Source organism: Sprattus sprattus (genome assembly GCF_963457725.1).
Source record: "Sprattus sprattus genome assembly, chromosome: 1".
Lineage (NCBI taxonomy): Eukaryota > Metazoa > Chordata > Actinopteri > Clupeiformes > Clupeidae > Sprattus > Sprattus sprattus.
This window is the reverse complement of record NC_137920.1, coordinates 65218326-65240724: the sequence shown is the minus strand read 5'-3', so window position 1 is coordinate 65240724 and position 22399 is coordinate 65218326. Positions and strand designations below refer to the sequence as shown.

Here is a 22399-nt window from a genome sequence, read left to right as displayed (position 1 = left end):
CAAGCTAAGTAGACGTGGGATGACAAATTTGCTCGTTGGCAAGGCCAGCGTGTGCTGCCGTGGCAGATCGGTGTCCTTGCCAAAGCTGCTAAAAACATCCGCATAGCCGCGGAGACATCTGTATAATGCCCGTGGAAGATTAAAGTCACAAAATTCATCAGTGACCGGCTGTGAACACATTGTCATGCGTGTCACGTTGAAGATAACACAGCAGAGATAGGCATGCGGAGGACCTCACCAGATGCATGGCAGAACTGCGAGGCGGGTGGGGCTCAATGAGCAGCTGAGATGGCACCTGTCCAAAGGTCTGGATCTGAACTTCCATGGTCTGAAGAACGACAGAAGAGAAAAGGAAGACAGAGAAGGAGAGAGACATAATCAATGTAAGTTGAAGTTAAGGACATTTTGTAATATAAAATACATTTTAAAAACATTTCTAGTCCATTTTGCACTTTATATTATCAGTGTTATTATGAGATGTTTGTGGTGATCCTGTGACATGACCTCCTCTCTGGAGCTGTACGCACCTCTCTGAGCTGTGGGTCGGTGATGGTGTCCATGGTGATGGAGCCCTCGTAGGACAGGTAGTGGAACACGTTGAGCGCCCGCACCGCCTCTGGGCCCCGCTGTTTGTAACCGAAGATGAGGTCGATCCACTGGTGCAGCTGACAGGACACAAACTCACTCTCCAAAGCCTGGGACATGACAGGGGGATAGACATGATCATGACCATGACCATAGAGTCGGTAACAGGGACAGACAAGATCATGATAATGACCATAGAGTAGGTAACAGGGACAGAAATGATCATGATCATGACCATAGAGTAGGTAACAGGGACAGACATGATCATGACCATAAAGTACGTAACAGGGATAGACATGATCATGATCATGACCATAGAGTAGGTAACAGGGATAGACATGATCATGACCATGACCATAGAGTAGGTAACAGGGACAGACAAGATCATGATCATGACCATAGAGTAGGTAACAGGGATAGACATGATCATGACCATGACCATAGAGTAGGTAACAGGGACAGACAAGATCATGATCATGACCATAGCGTAGGTAACAGGGATAGACATGATCATGACCATGACCATAGAGTAGGTAACAGGTACAGACAAGATCATGACCATGACCATAGAGTAGGTAACAGGGACAGACAAGATCATGATCATGACCATAGAGTAGGTAACAGGGATAGACATGACCATGACCATGACCATAGAGTAGGTAACAGGGACAGACACACACACAGAAATGACTAAAAGTTCATACATAGAACTGTACAAATGCACCGCAATGTTAACTGCATTTCATTTACATATCCTTGAATGTATCATCTAACAGCAGAATTATAGCACGATTCAAATAGAACTATAGGACGCCAAAAACGAAGTGGTCAGCAAGGAATTATACCAAATGTATCAAACAACCAATAGGTCATGAGAAGTCCCTCACCATCCTGTTGATTCGGACAAAGTCCTCAGGTTTCTTGGCCCAGGCAGGCAGGTCCACGTCACACACCAGTGCCCTGTCGTCCCTCACACCCATGCTGTAGCCATTACTGTTCATAAACATCTCCGGGAGGTAGTAGAACTCCGGTATCAGCTCCTGTGAAGACGAATCACACAGAAAGTCAGCAGTCTGAAGCTCGCCTGCAGTCCAGTAGTGTTCTGACGCTTTGACACAACGAAGGTAGTTGTAACAGGGCTAGCGGGCCCTTCACATACTGATGAATATTTATATCTGCACTCTACTGTCCTGGTAGCATTCCCTTCACACATGATACCCATCAGCAATATTACAGTATGGGCCTGTATCATACACTGAATGAAATCACATAGTCTTTTCCTTTTTCTGTTAACTCTCACCTTAACATCAGAGGTGTCTCTCTGACAGTTCCTCCAAGAGCGTGCGATGCCAGAGAAGGTGCGGTCAGCGTGGTCGAACTTCTTGTCATTGCCACTGAGGAAGAAGGTGGTGAAGGGCTCCTAAAGAAGAGACAGACAGACAGGTGTGGTTTGGCGTCCCCTGCTGGTGGCTGTGGTTATTGTCCGTTATTCCAGTGTGAAAGGGTGGAGTGGGCTGTACTCACTATCCTGACGAGCCAGGAGAGGGTGCCGGCGGAGGTGGAGTACAGATTGTCGTAGTGGTGAGGGGGTGTTCCATCCTCATCCCAGCTCTCAAAGCGCTCCACATAGAACGCCGCACGCTTTGGATTCAGGGCTCCGATTGGCTGAGATGGCCGGGCACAGAGGCAGTGTGACATGTCAGGAAGTGACCAACCTCTCATTCGCTAGACACATTTATCCTCTTCACTACTGTTGGTTTTCCCATGCCCTTAAGGATCACTGTGTGATCATCTTGGTCCAAAGTATGACTTCTGAACCTTACCTTGGAGAGATCTCTGAAGTTCGCCGGGAGGGTGAGATCCAGTTCCTCTGACTCATAGTTTGTGAGGACCCAGGGGAAGATGGGGTACTGGTTCAAGTCATTGTACGTCCTCCCTGAAAACACAAACAAAACACAATACACAGTAGGTTTATTATTTAGAATCATCCAGTAAATTAATTTAAAATGACTGATTTAAAGATGGCAATGACTATGTCAGCACGTACTGCATTTCATTCAGAATTTCTATTATTGTACTATGTACTGTGTCATCCTCTTTAACTGCTCTCAGCTACACGTAGCATTACGTCACTCCTCTTGGGAAAGGGCTTGTCTCGTATTAGGGGTTTGTGTGTATGTGTGTGTGTGTGTGTGTGTGTGTGTGTGTGTGTGTGTGTGTGTGTGTGTGTGTGTGTGTGTGTGTGTGTGATAGATGTCCAGTGGTAGCCCACCTGCGATGGTGTTGAGGAACATGAGGTACTCAAAGTTGGAGATTTCCCTCCGCTGCCATCGCTGAGTCATGTTGGAAGACTTGAAGAGCTGCCTTGGAGTAGCCAAGGAGATGCGCCTGAGGGGGGCAAAGAGGTTAGAGCTTTTCTCATCAAGGGTCCCATTAGCAAAGTAGCCTAGCACTCTTTAACCATGTCGGAACTCCTGTTAAACTAGGCACACAGAGTTAGCGTGTACCAATTCAGGAGCGCTTCACTTTAGACTACACTTCTTCTACTCACGAGATGTACGACATGATAATCCAGCCAATGTTAATGCGTGCAAGGTGAACCATTTTTTAGTAGCATCTTACCTAGCCTGAGGCAAGCCATAGCTGGTGCCAACGCCAACGCGTGGTAAACTGTACACCACCTTCTTCACTGTGGCTTGATCGGGGAAGTTGAACATGACAGAAGCTGGGAGATACCAAATGAATAAAAATCACAACATACCCAAGAGAAATCGAGTCTCTGTAAGGCTTAGGGAAATATATCAGAGTTTGCTTTACAGTATGGTTCAACTGAGTGATCTTACTTCTGTTGGCCATGAAGACTTCCAAGCCGGTGTTCTGAAGCAAGTAACGCCTGGAGAAGACGGCCCGGATCTCACTGAACATCCACTTCCCGTGTAAGCCTTCAGAGTAGCCCAGGACCTGACAAACACATCAGACGTTTCAACTGACTTCTCAATTCTTAAAGGAGCAATACGGAGTTCTGGTCAAACACTAGCAACTAACCTACTGAACAGCATGCAAAAACGTTATAAATCACAGACAACAGCACAGTTGGCACTGATAAACGTTTGCTAGCATGCTTACTCATGTCTTTTAACAATATACAGTCGTGGCCAAAAGTTTTGAGAATGACACGAATTTACATTTTCACAAAGTTTGCTGCTCCAGTGTCTTTAGATATTTTTGTCAGATGTTACTATGGAAGACTAAAGTATAAATACAAGCATTTAATAAGTGTCAAAGGCTTTTAGAGTTGATACCAACGTAGATACCAACATAGATACCAACGTTGATACCAACACACACACACACACACACACACACACACACACTTACTTTGGGATCCACATTTTTAAATGCGGGGTCATCCTCATCCACCTCAAAGTAGATCTCAGTGGTGGTGATGGAGAGGGTCCCCCGCGCCACAACCACCGGGGCCACCAGCTGGGCAGGGGTGCTCAGAACCACAGGGCCTGCAAGAGGAAGAAGGACATTCAGTGGTCTTCATCTCAAACACACTGAGCTGGACCCAGCCCTAGTCTACGGTACTACAGTCTCATTGGAGTCAAATATGGTATATCACTGTTTAACTGTTCACCCCACCAAATCATAGTTTGTTTTTTACCATGGATTAAAAAGCTGAGATTGAACACCGTTAGTTAAATGTTTGATTATCAACATTACAAAAATTAATAATAATTAGACACTTCCTTTAATTTGGAGCACTGAATCAAACATGTTATTTGCTTTATATCCATGAATCATGGAGCCTGGGGTTAGTGTCTCCGTAAGTGTTTTTTAAAGACAACTTGCCTCTTGAAGTAAATATTCTTGGGCGAAAACTTGCTAAAAATGAAATAAACAGTATTGCTGTGAAAACCAAGTGTATGACTAAAACACATAAAATGCACAAAAGAACCCATATTACATATCAGAGGATGTGAGAATCCAATACTCACAAAAGCTTTGGAATTAAATGCTTCCTGATCATAACCATGAGCAAAAGCTTTTCAAGTAATATGTGAAATAAATGGCTTCCAGAAGACTCAGGTCTGAGTTAAGTTTAGAGAGACATTTAGAGGCATTGTGGTGACCTGATGCCAGTGAGAGCACAGGACCTGTACAGCTTGATCTAGGTAACAAGAGCACATTTTAAATGTCTAAAGGTAAACCTCCAGTTTTTTCTTCATGGTGACCATTATTGTAACGGGACGGCTGCCCTGCGCTGTGAGTTACTTGTGAGTTGCTGGGTTACCTGCGAGGTTGTCGATCTCTTTCTCCTGCAGCAGGCTCACAGCATCGTCGTCTCCCTCCAGCATGAGCTCACACTCCGGGTTCTGCGCCACCACTGACTGGCTGCGGAAAGCCTTCTTGGCCTTCACGTCCTCCTCCTCGTCCGTACCTGAACCACACACACACACACACACACACACACACACACACACACACACACACACACTGAGCTCATCACATGCAAACTCCACGAAAAGCCACCTTCATTCATCTCACCTAAATAGATTCCTAGACAACATAGATACAGACAGAGTGCGCACTTTCCTACAGGAGATTTCAACCACATGTTGTACAACTTTCAACTGAATTCTCACTAGCGGGGTTATTGAAATAACCAACCCAGACTTGTAAGAACAGACAATGTTGTGATTGGGCTACTGTAACTTTAGTGCTTTTTCAACTTGATAAGAATATTAGCTGTCAATCAGTGGGTCAATGATGATGTAAGACCCAGGACTGACCATATTCTGCCAATGTTTTGAGGGGGACATCAGGGTGGGTGGAGCCAAAGGCATTGCGCACAAATCTCCGCCTCCTCCGCAGGTCATCCTCCCAGTAGTCCAGACGCCAGAAATCAACGATTTGGCTATCAAGACAGATTGACAGGTTATGGGAATCTGGTTCACAGATTCATCCCTGCGAAATATTCCACTCAAACAATTGTATAATTTTTATTTACATTTTTTTTAACTATGGAACATTTTTTTTCCAACTATTTCACTATGGATCTAATTTCCAACCATACCAAAAGTGCGCCATCAGATCTTACACAACTGTGTTTATCTTGAACACATTTTTTCTTATTCCACTCATCCCTGTTTCTCACCTCTGAGACATAGTGCCCCAGGCCCCGTGCTTGTTGGTGAGGATGTTGAGGATCTTCTGCTTGAGCTGGTTGGCAGTCACGTGGTCTCTGTGCTTAGCCGCGCTAATCAGGTGATCACACATCTTCTCCTCCTCCCTCCGGTCTGAGGCATAGCCGGCACAGTTGGACTGCAGGACAGGGGGACCAGGACACAGGCAGACAAGCACAGAGAATGAGCCAGAGGCAAAAGAGCATGAAACATTTGTGTGATTATGTGCCTAGTGTAGGGGACGGTGGCTATTCGCTGCGGATATGGTAGTATATGGAGCTGCCCCTCACCTCGAACTCGGCGTGCTTGTGGACATCCTCGGCTCTCTGCCGGTTCAGGATGAACTCTGCCTCGTTGGCCACACGTACAATGTGGTCCTTCATGGCATGACACAGCAACCTGACAAAAAATTAAACACACACACACACACACACACACACACACACACACACACACACACACACACACACACACACACACACACACACACACACACACAGAAGAAGACAACAGAACATGAGGAAAGACTTCCAACAATTGTTGAATGAGACGACTAAAACTTGAGAAAGTTGAACGAGACGATTACATCTTTAGTTAGAAGAGAATTAGTGTTTAGTGAGAACGAGAGTTTGAGGCTGCCTGGTTACCTTCCTTCGTTGATGAGCTCAATGAAAGCCAGGCCAGCGTTCTTCTGGATGGAGTTCTGCCACTCCTGTAACAGACACATGCTCTCACATTACAGGATGCTTTTAGCTGGGTTTATGCATCCAGATGTACAGTTTATGCATCCAGATGCCAATTTTCCACGTGAATCTGTCTACCTTTCTGAACATTTATTTTCTTTCCAAATATTTAAATCTCAAAACAGGTCCAAACTGGGATCACTAGCCATATGGATATACTTAAAAACATTTGCACTAAGATTGAAGTATACTTTTTTACAGAATAATTACCACATAAGAGTTTGGAAAGAAGAAAGGACAGGAGTTAAGTCTCGGGGTAAAACACTAATCAGGACATTTCAGTAAGCATTACTGCCATGGTTGTTGACTCATTCGTGATCATGACTTATTTATCAAATTGCCTCCTCCAGATCCTGTGTGTTACATTAGCCCTAATGGAGAACAAGCTCTCCTTGGGAAGGACACACTGATGGCAGCTCCAGCTACCCTCTGCCTTCATGACAATCAATATTTGAGGTAAAGTTACATCCCTGGAGCCACTAATGGAGGGCTGGCCTGGAAGAGCTGTAACACTATCCCTGGCTGATGGGATGGGGGGAGGATGGGTAGAGGAGTGGAGAAAGGAGACAAAAACAGCTCCACAAAGCGCAGGGCGTGCGGCTGAAAGAGAGAGACCTCTTTGCGCTTTCTGGCTTTCTCAGTCTTTTCATAGCTTTTTCACAGCCATCTCAAAATGAAGACAGACAAAAGAACAGAGCGGAAGTGTGACAGAAGAAGCGAAAGAAAAGACACTCCAGATGTTAGGAGGACTGGACTGCCACTGGACCATCACAGGCCCGTCTTGGAGGAGGAGAAGAACCAGAATAACAGGGAGATGGCTCAAAAAAAGGATTTTGATATTTGAGTTTTCGTGTGAATTGTCTCTGGTGTGGACAGCTGAGATGGATGTAAAGAGGGGAGCTGATCTCCAGGGTGTTGGAGCAAACAGGAGAGGAAACAGGTGATTATATATTAACTGTATCTGCATGTAAGGCTGGATATAGACCACTGTCAATTCTTAGGTTAATAATCCATAATGATTACACATCAAGGCATATAATGTCATTCAAATGGGAAGTTGAGTTAAAAGTGTGTGTAAAGATGATTCAGTTGTGTGTTGAAGTGTTGCTTTTCCGAGCACACAACTAAGACAACCAAAAAAAAAAAAAAAACCTTTTGATATTACTTCCAGAGAAAAACTGGGCAGTGCAGTCTCTGCTACCACCCTTCTTCTATTGGAATCTAACCCTAGATTATGTGGCCATGACAACCGTGTGTACTCAGTGAACAACAGGAGGGGCTGCATTGCAAAGACAATAAAGAGCAAAAAATGCAGACACAGATTGGCAGGCAACAATAGACTGTCGCATCCTAGAAAATGAGAGAAACAATTGTTCTTTTTTTTTTTCAAAAATGGAGAAGTAGACTTCTGGCCTGTGGGTGATGACATATGTCCACTTCCAGTTGAGTAAGGGAAGTAGACTGTGGAGCAGTTGTCTTCAGAGTCTTTGATCTGTAGCATCACAGCATCGCATGACTCTCTTCTCTTATTAGGACTTTTAGTATCTACTACTTCCTGTTTTTTTTTGCGTCACACAAACTTAAGCCCCATCTCTGAGCCTGATCTACCCATAATTGTATCTATGCATACAAATGTAAAACATGTAACTGGGGGATGCTGTGTTCACACAAGCTTACCTGTGAGCAGAGCAGCATGACCAGCTCCACCACTGATGTACTGGACTTCATACAGACCAGACCTACACAGCATTAGAGAAGACAGAGTGAGCAATGGAGTACAGGGATATTCTTGCCATCTCTCTCTCTCTTACAAACACTTGCACGCACACGCACACACACACACACGAATGCAGGCGCACACACACGCACGCACATATGCGCACGCACAGACGCACGCACAGACGCACGCGCGCACACACACACACACACACACACACACACACACTTTATGTAAGATAAGGCACTGAAACACTGACTGATGCTACACAGAAGCACAGAGGGTCGACCAGTACAAGAGCATAGCCACTGCAGCCCTCTGACAGGTAAACAAGGAGGGAGGGAGAGAGAGGGAGAGAGAGAGAGAGAGAGAGAGAGAGAGAGAGAGAGGGAGAGAGACAGAGAGAGAGAGAGAGAGAGAGAAAGAGACATAGAGAGAGAGAGAGAGAAATAGACAGAGAGAGTGAGAGTGAGAGTGAGAGAAAGAGGGAGGGAGAGAGAGGAAGAGGAAGATGAAGGGAGAGATAAAGGGGGAATTTGGAAAGCACAGTCAGAGGCCTCCAGTGTCTGAGACAAAAACAGACACATAGAAGCAGTGGGAGTGATTCTATATGTGGTGTCTAGCAACACTGCAGCTTAAACTAGCTCACAGTACCCTCACCACCCCAGTGCTGATATCAGCAACAACAAATACCCTCACACTACTATAGTCCCTCACATTTCCTGACATAAAACTGTCCCAGCATGCACTGCAGCTCTCCAACCCCCACCTCCCCTCCCACTCCCCCAAAGGACAGCAATACGGTACCTGTGCGTGGTCCATGCGGGCATGAGGCAGCCAGTGGCAGACACACACACACAGACACACAGACACGCGGCAGACAGTGACGTGGGTTGAGGGTCGAGGTGAAGACTCCACCACACAGACACCAGTGACGAGGAGGAGGAGGAGGAGGAGGAGGAGGAGGAGGAGGAGGAGGCGGTTGGGGGGGAGAAATAAAGGAAACAGAATACAGCACCTGTACCTTCTATGAGCAACTCCTGCCCATGACTGCCTAGGAGGGTGCGAGACAGGAAAGGCGCAAAGTCCACGAAGATCTCGCGCAGCAGCGGCGCCACCTTCTCCAGCGCCCGCTCCAGCTTCGTGGTGATGCTGTGGACGGGCACAGATGGAGGAGGAGGAGGAAGAGGAGAAGAAGAGAGGAATAGAGGAGAGGGGAGGAAAAGGCAAGGGAAAAAAAGAAAAGAAAAGGAAAGAAGATGTGTGGAAGAGACCAAAAGTAGAGAGAGACGTGAAGATGGAACAACAACAAAAAAAAAAGATAGAGGACAGGCGTATGAGTACCGATGAAGAAGAAGAAGAAGAAGAAGAAGAAGAAGAGAACAGGGTTAGCAGCGGTCAGCAGTTGGTCAGACTGTTCACAACAGAAACACAGTGAGGCTCGATCGCCCAGCAGTCTGAGAGGGCGGTCGTGTTAACATGTGACGTGCAGAGAGTTAGGGAGCTGTTACAGGTTTTATGGAGCAATGTGGTTCAACCCGCTACCCCAAAGCAGCTCTAACTCTACAGGCAAGAAAAGCCTTCTACCTCAGGCCTAACCATAACCATGGTCAACTCTCTCTCCCTCTCTCTAAGCAGATAACACCGTATGTACTGGTTTTTACCGTGTTGTTTTTGGTAAATCCTACATATAACACAAGCTTAGTGTGTGAGTTTAGCTGTAAAGTGCGAATGGCAGTGAGGTTGCCACGGTAGCAGGAGAAAGAAAAAATGGATGGGAGTGGGAAGGGATTCACTCTGGCACAGCCTCCGCCTCTTTTGTGGCTCTGTGTTATCATTCAGTAGTTAAGGTATGTTAAGAGAGAGAAAGAGAGAGAGAGAGAGAGAGAGAGAGGGAGAGAGGGAGAGAGAGAGAGAGAGAGAGAGAGAGAGAGAGAGATAGAGAGAGAGAGAGAGAGAGAGAGAGAGAGAGAAGGGTAGCAGGAGATGCTACCATAAAGACAAATCTATGTGCTTGGTTATGGCCAGATAGTGTGCTCCTCTGTGCTGTGGGAGGAGTGAATCCCTTCCCATCAATCCATTAGTGATGACAGGCTTATGGGCTCAGAGGGGTGCTCCCAGGGCAGCCACACCTAAAGCCTTCCACAGTCAGTTTAAAGTGCACTATAACTAGTGTGTGTGTGTGTGTGTGTGTGTGTGTGTGTGTGTGTGTGTGTGTGTGTGTGTGTGTACAGAGACAACCGGCAGTAGGGGAGGAAAGGAGATTGAGGATGGGAAATGAAGAAAGGAGATGGGCCGATAGAAAGAGAGAGAGAGCAGAGAGAGAGAAAAATAAAGAGATAGAAGGGCAGAGTGGAGAGAGGAAAGATTAAGAGAAAAAGAGAGCAGAGACTGAGTAAAGTAGTAATAGACAGAGTAGATGAGGAGAGAGAGATAGATAAGGAGTGAGAGAGAGAGAGAGAGAGAGAGAGAGAGAGAGAGAGAGAGAGAGAGAGAGAGAGAGAGAAAGAGCTGCACAATCTAGCTGGCAGGGTTGGGGGTTAGGAGAGGATGTGTGGGAGGGAGTGAGGGAGGGGAGGGGAGGGGCGGGGGGCAACCAATGGAAGCTTCCTTGCCTAAGGAACTGTCCTGCATCTCTGGGGGCTGCCTGGAATCCTGCCAGGGAGCTAAGGGATTTGAGTTCTGGTTGGGTCAGCCCGGTTCGCAGTGGACACTGTTCCACTTCACAAAAGGCACTGCAATACAAATGGGACAGGATCATAATTACAGTCTTTCGCATAGTCATGGAATCGATCAGAACTTGCTGTTAGTATGCATGATTGAATGTGTTCTAAATAAAGGTGGGAAAGCCGCCTCAGACTGACAGACAAACTTGTTTAAGGTTTGTCTGAGTCTTGACAACTGTACCAATACATAAACCTCCAACACCGCATGATTAAAACAGACCACCTTCAAACCAGCATCGCGCAATTATAATATGACCCAGCTTTTATACAGTAGGGGTCGGTATGTTGAGTATGGTTGAGATTACGGTCACAGAAATAGTATAGAAATAGTAAAGAAGAAGTAAGAGCAGAAAGATTTAGGATGATGGCACCAGAATGCAAAGATGGAGGAAAACAGGGATTAAAACCTCATAAGGAACAAAATGAACATAGGGAGAAAGAGAGAACAGAGGATTAAACAGGGGATGGAAAAAGGAATGTTAAGTGTGAAAGAGGAGACTGTAAAGATCAAAGGGTGAAGAGGAGGGCGAGGATGAGGAAGAGGGGAAAGAAAGTACACAGCACCACCACAGGGCCCCTACCTTATGTTGTCCGACGTATCCTCAGGCATGGGGGCCACGGTCTGGACGGCCGGGAGGTTTTTACTGGTGGCCCCGTTCACAAAGCTGGAGGAAGAGGAGGAGGAAGAGGCAGAGTCTGTGGCACCTGCAGGAGAAGAGGAATAGAGAAGGTCAGAAGAAATGAAGGACAAATGTCAAGCGGCAATTGTGGCAATTGTATTATACTACTAATACTACTACTACTACTATTTTATACAGCGACTGCTTTATTCACTATTGTGTTCTTTCTCTACAGTAACTATTAAATTGATGGTGAGTCAGGTATGGAGAGCCCTGCTGTGATTGCAGTATTCACAGCATTCCATTCTGGATTCCATTATTCACTGTGTGTGTGAAGTGAGCACACTTCCTGTCAGATAGAATCTGCTGTGTCATGAGCAGCACCCAGGAAGGCATGACGCTCCAGCTCAAGGGAGCCTCCTAGAGGTCACTTGTGTGTCTCTCCCTCCCTCCCTCCCAAAACATCCTCTCCTAACCCCCAACCCTGCCAGCTAGATTGTGCAGCTCTATCTCCCTGTCTCGCTCTCTCTCCCCCATCCCCCCATATTTTTATATATGCAGGAACGTTGATTTGGTTTAGAAAAAAAAACCCTGTAAATAAATAATACCTGGATCAAAGTCAACAAAACAAATGGAAAAACTCACCACGCACTGAAAAAGAAGTGAGAAAAAAATGTGTGTGGTGTGTCTTCCACCCAGCTCACCTGTCGTGTTGATCATGCTTTTAGGCGTAGCTGTGGCAGCGGCGAAGATGTTGGGCGTACTGCCAGGAGTGGTGGCACCGCTGGTGGTGGGCGTGCCCACCGTGTTCACCGCCAGGCTACCGGGAGGAGGCTTCTTCACAGGCACCATCACACTCCTGTAGGCATGGCATCCATAGGAAGATGGGTAAATAAGGTTGTCATACAAAAGGCAAAGCCACTTGGACTATCATCAAGGCCACTGCACGACCGTAAGCCCTTCCATTCAGTTTAAGGTGATGGAGTGTTCTTACCGCTGCCAAAGGAGGTCATGTTTTTTGTGCAGTTTATCTCTGTTAGCAGGATTACGAAAAAACTATGTGCTTATCAAAACGTGGAGGGGTGTAAAATTGGGAATAACCCGTTACATTTTGGAGCGAATCCGAATCCCGGGGGCAGATCCACAAATGTAATGTTCACTTTCGTTAACATTGCGAGATTGGCAGAGGACTGTGCTCTCTGAGTGCGGTTCTAGTTCAGTAATGTTTATGATGCACAATAAACTAAACTCCTCATCTGTTCTTGTAATTATGAAAACATGAAAGGATAGACTAGACATTAAAGTGGTCAAAAAATGTACCACAACAAAATGTATTTCAATTGTAAAAAAAAGAATGGTGCTACAAATGTTTTGTTTTCTGTATTACTTCCAGTCAATATTGTCCAACTCATTAGATATTTCCAAAGGACTGTGTGCAACTGATAGTGAAGAAAAATGTGTCTTTCAAAATTCTTTCGGACCTGCCTCACCCACCCAAAACTCTTTGTGATCCACCAGCCAAGGCATGTCACCCAAAGAGGCAGTCTAGACTTTGAGACATGGAGTGGTGCCCTCACCTGTCGAAGGAGTGGAACTGCATGGGGAGCATGGGGACCTCCCTCTTCAGGGCCGGGTCGGGGTGGTAGGCCTGAGGCTCAGGAGCGGCCTCTGCCCCCTCCACGGGCGCCGCCACCAGGCTCTTGAGGATCTCCCTGACGTTGATGCCCCTGCTGGACTGGCTGATGCTGGAGATGGACGAGGCCGTCTTGATCACCTCCACGCCCCTGGAGGAGGGCGGCGACTCCATCAGGCTCTCGCGGGACTTGTGCATCTCCGAGGAGAGTGTGCCCAGCAGCTCGCTCATGGCTTCCGGGCCGCCGCCTGTGATGCCGCCGCCGCCGCCCATGCCACCACCCATGCCGCCGCAGGCCTCTCCGCCCAGGTCTGTGCCATTGAGGGCTCCGGAGACGTGGTCATCCCCGATGCCTGAGTCAGTGTGGGGGAGAGACGCCTCCATGGGGAGCTCCTCCAGAGGGGTGTGGCGGTCCCTCAGACTAACGTCTGTGGAGCAGGAGAGTGTTCAGTTACACAGAGACATGGACACAGGTACACACACATACTGTACACACACACGTATAACACGCCGGATACACACATGTGTGTTCTTGCCCTTTACTGCCAGAAACTCTTCACACACAAGTACATATACTGCAAGTACACCAACATTCAAAAATATGTATCATATGTCATTTTGCTGTTCCCTTCAAAACCATTTGTACACCAGTGGCTGTTTTCCCCTGCTGGGTTGGCTTGTTTCTCAACTCGAGTGATCTGTACCCAGCACAGAGAACTGACCCAGCCCAGACTACCCTGCATTCTAGAGCCTTCTAGCTCTTTCTCCATTCACCTTTCCTCATTATTCCTATTCCTCCTTACAGTATTCATTTACAGCCCGGGAGCCAGACCATCTGCTATCTGGTTCATCTGTGTGACCAAATCCAAAGGTAATTTGTTAAAAAAAAAAAAAAAAATGCATGCTTCTACATCTTTTCTTCTTTGTCCCTATTTCTTCCCCTCTCGCTATGCAGTATCTACATTGTGAATCCCCATTCTCTCTGCATTCCTTGTTTTTTTCTTCTCTCTCTCTCTTTCTCTCTCTCTTTCTTTCTTTCTCTCTCTCTCTCTCCACCCTCTATCCTGCAGTGGTGGCAAGACGAGCTGCGGTGCTGCATTATGATGAAGGCTTATTAGCGTTAGCACTGCGCTTACTCACACAGCAAGCCAGTGCCTGACTGCTAACAGGGAAACACTGGCCCACTGGGATTAGCTCATCGCAAAGGACAGAGAGAGAGAGTAAATCCACTTTAGGACTGTGAAGGGGACTTGTGAGTGTGTGTGTGTTTGTGTGTTTGTGTGTGTGTGTGTGTGTGTGTGTGTATGTGTGTGAAGGGGTGAGATGAAACAACCTCCAGAGTCAAGGGCATTGCAGTGGCTATGGCAACAGCACGCGTATGCGTTAGAAACAGTGGAGTGATAATATCCGAGTGATAACGATGTCTTGGTGATAACGATCTAGTGTCTTCTTTTAACAACAATCTAACTTGTTATTCCTGGTTCCACGTGAGGACAGACACGCTGCAGTGTTCTTTTTCAGGACGAGCGAAACAGCTGGAGACTCACCTGTGCTGGTGGGCGAATTGATCTCTTGGCGGATGCTCCTCCCTGATAAACTGCTGGACCTGCCAATCTCCCGCTGAGGCTCCAGGATGTCCCGGTACTTGGATACCATCAGCACCGAGATGAAGTAGACGACAGCCAAGGCCAGGAACTGTGCTTGTTTACTGTCATCCTGGACACACACACACACACACACACACACACACACAAACAGCAGGCAGAAGTCAGGGAAAAGCTAATGTTACAAATCTTATCTTGAGATTCAGGTGAATTATGGCAACCACACAAATACAGTCACACACACACACACACACACACACACACACACACACACCTACACACACACACACACACACACACACACACAAACACACACACAAACACACACACAAGAATATATTTAAAGGCACAAACAAACACGCATACAAAAGTGAGTACCAGCCACCCACCACGTCTCGGAAGACGACGGCTCGCAAGCGGTTGATGTCCACATCCTGCAGCAGGCGGTCGGGATCCTGAATGGGAGAGAGGTTAAGGGGCAGATTCGTTATGGTACTCTGAGGCAAAGAGACATGGCACAGATCCTCCCATCAGCACAACTATTCTCACCATTAGGACCCATCTTTTCAGGGCAACACAGTTTAATTAAAGAAGTAGTTTGCAGTTTGCAGTATTTTCCAGCAGTAGTTTACAGTAATGTATAAATATCTTGCTTCGCTTGCTCCGAAGCTTATGATTTGATAGGACCCAATTCCGAGGAGAAATTAATACTACAAAAAAGTGGAAGTTAAGGGAAGGCTGGGTGAGATATGAATGTCTGTGGTGTGTTTTATGTGATTTCTGGTGGGGGTGTAGATGTGTCGGTGAGTGTTGTGGTGGGTATGCGTCTGTCTGTCTGTCTGTCTGTCTGTCTGCCTGACCTTGCTGGCTGAGGCTGCGTTCTGCAGGTTCTCCTGGGTCTTGCTGATGGGCAGTGAGCACATGCTGCCTCGATCCCTCTGCCTCTGTCTGCAGTCGAGGCAGTTTCTCACGGCTACACAACACACTGGCAACACAGGGAAGGGATTGATTAGAGTGTAGTAGCATTTGGTAACAGACACTTGAGGTTTAACATCTTAACAACCTTAACTATAGAAGCGCTGCATACAACCTGAAGGTACACAGATAGACTGATATATAGTTCATTCATTCACCTTTTAAAAGTGCCACACAGACATGTGCACGTGCACGTGGACACACACATACACACGGACACGCACACAGATATCTAGCACATACCCAGCCTGAGGCACTGTCTCATCAGGCCGCCGGAGGACATATTCTTCTCAGCCTCGATCTCGCTGAAGTTGAGGGAGCTTGCGAACACCAGCACATCCACCATGGCCATTAGACGGGTGAGGAAGGTGACGGCCGTCTCTGACGACATGCCCTGCGTGGCCTCCACGTTCTCCAGCTCCGTCTGCCCCAACACACACACAACCATAGAAAAACATTAATAAGCCTCTCTTACACACACACACACACACACACACACACACACACACACACACACACACACAGCAATGTTTTACCCACAGCAGAGGTGCCAAAACATAACTCTTTCAAGTCAAACTGGTGCTCAACTTAAAAAAAAGTATTAAGCACTAGACTGTGTAACCCTGATGTGAATCATGCCTTAGCTGATAGTCTTAGCATTTGCACTGACCATTTCCACTACTTAACATACATGATTGATGAAAACCACATCCCACGGATTCTAACTCAATAGTCTCCGTGTCGGACGCAAGTGTGTGCCTTCACACGACGCATGCACACGTGGGCACAGCACCATGCAGGGCTGTGGAGTGTGATGGACAAGAGTCCCCTTCTGGTCAGTACAGGCGTGACAGTGCAACTAACCTGCTTATTTAATATAAACTGCAATCAGTGTAAATCTGGACAGGGGTGTCAGTGGATTAAAATAAGGCCCCCACACAAGTCTGTGACCATGGAGGGGGGCAAGGAGGTAAGGAAGGGGGCTGGGTGATTGAGTGAACCAGTGGGTGCGACGGTGAACAAAACACACGCAACAGTGTGAACAGTGAACTATGATTGGTCAGCCGTGCATACCCCGACCCACGAACACCACCCAGGCAGCTAGCTACCCACCTCTGCCCTTGGACCTGTGCCCGCTGGCACTGGGGTAACCTCGCCACCCAAAGCCTCTTTTGAGGGGCCTGACTCCTTCTGCCGTGTCAATAAAGGGTAAAGTAAGCATGAGAGAGAGAAAGAGAGAGAGCGAGCACTGGCCTCACCTCAGGAAGAAGCCCACTAACATAGAAGTTCTACACTGTCTTCTCCATGTATTCCTGTGTCTGTCTTGTCGCATTGAGGCCAGTGCCAGACTATAAAATAATAATCCTAATTGGTACTCTAGACAACATGCATGCAAGACCGAGCACAGAATGATATTTTTCCGACAGGTAATCAGTTTGGGGTTTGTTCCTGGCTTGTATCTGTATCGATCTTCTTGTCATGGTATACGAGGGTTTTATTTCATTAGCATTTCCATTTCCTGGTTAATAGAGATGGCGAGGCCTAGATAAAAATCCACCATCATGTACTGTTTTTTTTTTTTATAAATGTTGTTTGAGGTCTACTGTGAAAGTAACATGTCACACTAGAACCATACAACACTAGATTGCAGCAATTACAAGGCGGCAGGATAAAAGTTAGTTAGTGTTCGTGAACTCAGAATGGAAAATGTTAGTGACAAGAGTGGAATCAGAATATTCAGAAAAAGACATTATAAAAACGTTATAAAAAAGGTAAAGAAATGGGAACTTACAGTGTTCGCACTAACCTTTGAACTCTGCACATGTATAAGACAAATAAAGACAAAAGGAAAGGACGAGAGAAAGACGAAAAAAAGGACGAGAGAAGACAGCAAACAGAAGATTACACACAAGAAAAAGAACAAAAAGAAAATGGTATTAAAAATCAAATAAGTAGATAGGTACATGTTAACACTGTCTTCTCTTAGCCATAAAAGGTTTAGTTGGAAGTAAACTTAGGTTCAACTGAAGAGTTAGAGAAAATGACAGGAAACATAACCCAGTCGTGGATATGCAATGTCACTGTGGGTGCTAGACTTCATGCAGAGTTCTCTACATCACATGAACATTATGTGGAATGTTTAATGATTCAATCATCGTTCTTGAAAAACTTGCAGCTAATTTGGGAAGTCCACCGCACCCAGTGGCATTCATTGACACGGCCTGGAAAACTTTGGTTAAACCAGGTCAGTTACTTCAGGGCGAGAAAACAATGGTATGGCAACAGATTAGTTAAAAGAGAGTCAAAGGAAAGTCTGCAGAAGACTCTTCTCCATATTTATCTCACGATAAGTCATATATTCTGTTATTGAAATTCTTTATTTTTTCCATTTTACTATATAAAGTAGTTTTACTTTATATAGAAATAGGGGCTAAAATAAATTAATTTTATTATCCACATATGGGAAGGGACACAAACATGGACAAAATCACAGCTGCTCCTGTGTTTGCTCAATGGTGTTTTGAGCCCTCAACTTCGACTGCCAGGTAGCGGCTGCCTGGAAGGTGGTTCCGCCCCCAAAACTCTTATCCAATCAATGTGCTTCAAACCTCCAAACCTCTGGTTCCGCCCCCAAAGCTCTGGTCCAATCCAAATACTTGAAGCCCAAATTCAAACTTTCTGTATAGTGCTCTCATTCCAGCTCCAACTTCATTCCACCTCTCTGCAACGAGTGAAAGCTCCAATTTTACAAAGGTATGTAGCTAATATATTTCTATTTTAAACATGAAATGGCTAATTGTGTTTGCTTTAGGGCTGTACATGTAAGAGGGGCCAGCTAATGTTATGTTTAGCATGCAATATGTTAACCATATTTAAAGATAGATTGTGCTAATCTTAGCTGTGGTAATATCATTTCAACCTGCTAGCTAGCTAAATCTGGTTAAAACATTAGGTAACAGTAAGCCTACAAAGTAAGATTTATTACTGTAGATTAATCACTGTATAAAATGGGCCGGCTAATGTTATCTTTACCATGCAATATGTTAACATAAAGATAGATTATGCTAATCTTAGCTGTGGTAATTTCATTTCAACCTGCTAACTAGCTAAATCTAATTTTAGCTGTGGTAATGTTATTTCAACCTGCTAGCTAGCTAAATCTGGTTAAAACATTAAGTAACAGTAAGCCTATAAAGTAAGATCAATTACTGTAGATATGTATTTAAGTGAGTAATTACTGTAGATATGTATTTTAGTGATTGTTAATGGTTAGTGGTTATCTTTCAAATGACGTTGAGACTGGTTGACTTCCAGGCTGCTTAATAACACTGGGTAACTCTCAGGCAGCCGATTGGCTTTGGGTGCCTGTGAGGTACTCGATGTTGAGACTGGTTGAATTCCAGGCTGCTTTGGAATAAGGGTAACTCTCAGGCAGCCAATTGGCTTTGGGTGCCTGTGAGGCACTCGATGTTGAGACTGGTTGACTTCCAGGCTGCTTTGGAATAAGGGTAACTCTCAGGCAGACAATTGGCTTTGGGTGCCTGTGAGGCACTCGATGTTGAGACTGGTTGACTTCCAGGCTGCTTTGGAATAAGGGTAACTCTCAGGCAGACAATTGGCTTTGGATGCCTGTGAGGTGACTCTCAGGCAGCCAATTGGCTTTGGGTGCCTGTGAGGCACTTGATGTTGAGACTGGTTGACTTCCAGGCTGCTTAATAACACTGGGTAACTCTCAGGCAGCCAATTGGCTTTGGGTGCCTGTGAGGCACTCGATGTTGAGAATGGTTGACTTCCAGGCTGCTTTGGAATAAGGGTGACCCTCAGGCAGCCAATTGGCTTTGGGTGCCTGTGAGGCACTTGATGTTGAGACTGGTTGAATTCCAGGCTGCTTTGGAATAAGGGTAACTCTCAGGCAGCCAATTGGCTTTGGGTGCCTGTGAGGCACTCGATGTTGAGACTGGTTGACTTCCAGGCTGCTTTGGAATAAGGGTAACTCTCAGGCAGACAATTGGCTTTGGGTGCCTGTGAGGCACTCGATGATGAGACTGGTTGACTTCCAGGCTGCTTTGGAATAAGGGTAACTCTCAGGCAGTCAATTGGTTTTAGATACCTGTATTGTTCATGATATCCCTTAGTGATAAAGTTAAATTGTCCTCATGCCTCCTCATACAGATAGGCCTCCTGAATAAATCTGCCAGATTATTTTTAACATTGCATATGCCTAACATTATGTGATAATACTAATCACACTCATATTGCCTTTCTCTTTCAGTTTATGAAGAAATGGCGCCCAGGAAGGGTAAGGTTCAACCTAGACCTACTTCAATGACTAAAAAAAGCTCACTCTCACACACTGACATTTAACAATGACTAGAATAATTCCCCCAAAAATACTTTGTTAATTGCAATGTCTTTATACAGTAGGATGGAAGCGTAAGGCCCTGCAGGTGGCAAAAGGTGGTAAGTTATTCTTTATCTTGCCATGTACTGGCGGAACAGCAATCCATGCCCTCTCCATGGGGGGAGTCATATATCAACCCACTTCCTTTGTCCATCTATTAATTTACAAAAACTATGAATTTATTCACTGACTTAAGGCAAAGTCTTTGTATAGCACCATGGGATGTCATTTTCAAATAATGCCCATCAACATTTTGCTATGTTTTTTATTTTATTTAAATTGATTTTTAATGATGGATAATGGATAATTGGATATATTTGTTAACTTGAACTTAAATCAAATCTGTTGGTCTCGAGGACTCCTTCTTGAGACCAAGTCAAGACCAAGTCTTTTGAAGGTTCCAGTCAGAGACGAGACAGAGAAAGCAGAAAATGGTCTCTAGACTGGACTCGAGTACTACAACACTAGTTCACCTACGTCCATCTACTCACATAGCAAATTTGGTTACTTCTTGTGACTTTATAGGGCCATCTGCAAAATCATTAATTTTCCACCAGTCACCACTGGTTGGTGGAACCTCCGCCCCAGCCCCAACCCCATCCAGCCCTCCTGCCCCACCCAGCCCTGCTGCTCCACCAAGCCCTACTGCCCCATCCAGCCCTGATGCTCCATTTGTGATGGAATCTGGGAAAACCAGTCACATATGTAAAGAACATGAAATCCTAATATGATTGTTACAAATCATATTGTTGAAACATTGACTTTGAGTGTGAATCTCAGAAATTATATTTACAAAGATGCCAGATAACGGTGGAGGAGATCAGTAGGAGGACTGTTCCTCCTGAGAGCATGTCCATTAACACCCTCACTGCTCTCCTGAGGATTGATAAGAATAAGAAGAGGGACCTCAGGCAGCAGCTGCAGGAGGTCGGGGTGACTCCGTCCCCAGTGACCAGAGTCACCTCACTTTGCTCAAAGCTGTCAGAGGGTACAGTTCAATTCTACACACTATTCTTGTAACGGCACTTTTTACATAAATTGATATCAAGAAAGAACTTCAGAAAGCCAGCTCCAAACTATTACACCCCAGTGTCAATAAGTGTTGCACTGTCATATTGGTATGTGCATCAAATCTGAATTTAATACTGTGTTCGTGTCATGATATGTCTTTCCCATTTTTGTTAAGGCGAAGCCAAGGACCTGTGCTCCTCTGTCGGTGCTCTGGCTGCCGGGAGCATTGATTTTAAAGAAGTGGCCATGCTGCCTGCTCTAGACCCCACTGTGGCCACAGGGAGAGCCACGGAGTTCAAGTAATTTGCAATATTCCACATCCTATATCTGGGCTCTGACAGGTATAATAGACATTATTTATCCTGAATTTATGTTTTTATCTTTTCCTCCAGACAACAGCTCCAGCACCTCGCCAACCAGGTGTGCTCAAATGAGGATTTTGGACTCCTTACACACACCTTGGGGCCAGGAATGGTAGAGGTGGTAGTTGACATTTTTAAAAAGTGTGTTGACACACACATCGCAAACATTAACAATAAAAAAAAAAAATCTGTTGTTTGTTGTTGTTAATTAATAAAATAACTAGATGTTCTACATCTCTGTGTATGTGTATTGAATTGGGAGTGTACTGAACTTGGCATTTTGATTTAACTAGTCTGATAATTTAGCTAGCTGGGCCTGAAATGAAATAAATTAATTTCAACACTTATTTCTACAGCTTCACATAAGGGTGTATTCCAGTAGAGTGTTACAAGTTAATGAAACCCCAACTTACATTAATTATTTTAAAAAAATGTATCATCAGAGGACACACATGATGGAGGAGAGACATGACTGATGGGGTGTGACGTATTCTTTATTGAAAATAAAGGCCAAGTACAACCCTCATACACACAGTAACCAAATTGATACAGAATAATGTGAAAATGGTAAAAATCTAATTTCCTCAAGAGAACATCCTCAGGAATATTCCCTTCAAGAATATCAAAGGATTGCTCGATTCTAGGGTCCCTTTCCTTCTTTAAGCCATCTTCGATTGACTTCAGCCAATTCTTCTCCATTGCCTGAAACGGGGAAAAAGTATGAAAACATAAGCCTATGACTCCCTGAGACACACATACTAAACTATTTTATCTTGTGATGACCTGAACTGTAGGCTACATGGTCAGTGTTAAGCAGTCTGGAGCACAACGT

At 45.4% G+C, this 22399-nt stretch overlaps 1 protein-coding gene across 5 annotated transcripts in view; it reads right to left on the bottom strand.

Moving 5' to 3' along the window:
- Positions 1-22399, bottom strand: part of nbeaa (neurobeachin a) — a gene marked incomplete at its 5' end in the record, with an annotated part of 109220 nt that overhangs the window by 4406 nt on the left and 82415 nt on the right. For 2 of the 5 annotated variants that reach the window (XM_080851593.1, XM_080851594.1), the window contains 25 exons: positions 239-328; positions 528-695; positions 1473-1625; positions 1886-2005; positions 2110-2250; positions 2409-2521; positions 2858-2973; positions 3208-3310; positions 3429-3546; positions 3964-4100; positions 4883-5029; positions 5382-5506; positions 5747-5913; positions 6065-6173; positions 6422-6486; positions 8195-8256; positions 9253-9386; positions 10850-10969; positions 11542-11665; positions 12285-12439; positions 13158-13634; positions 14715-14929; positions 15207-15314; positions 15678-15802; positions 16036-16216. In XM_080851593.1, the coding sequence (XP_080707719.1) occupies positions 239-328; positions 528-695; positions 1473-1625; positions 1886-2005; positions 2110-2250; positions 2409-2521; positions 2858-2973; positions 3208-3310; positions 3429-3546; positions 3964-4100; positions 4883-5029; positions 5382-5506; positions 5747-5913; positions 6065-6173; positions 6422-6486; positions 8195-8256; positions 9253-9386; positions 10850-10969; positions 11542-11665; positions 12285-12439; positions 13158-13634; positions 14715-14929; positions 15207-15314; positions 15678-15802; positions 16036-16216 (3573 nt within the window). Of the gene's footprint in view, positions 1-238; positions 329-527; positions 696-1472; positions 1626-1885; positions 2006-2109; positions 2251-2408; positions 2522-2857; positions 2974-3207; positions 3311-3428; positions 3547-3963; positions 4101-4882; positions 5030-5381; positions 5507-5746; positions 5914-6064; positions 6174-6421; positions 6487-8194; positions 8257-9252; positions 9387-10849; positions 10970-11541; positions 11666-12284; positions 12440-13157; positions 13642-14714; positions 14930-15206; positions 15315-15677; positions 15803-16035; positions 16217-16905; positions 16984-17584; positions 17609-22399 lie in introns of all 5 variants that reach the window. The other 3 variants (XM_080851591.1, XM_080851592.1, XM_080851595.1) reach the window with 3 other exon arrangements.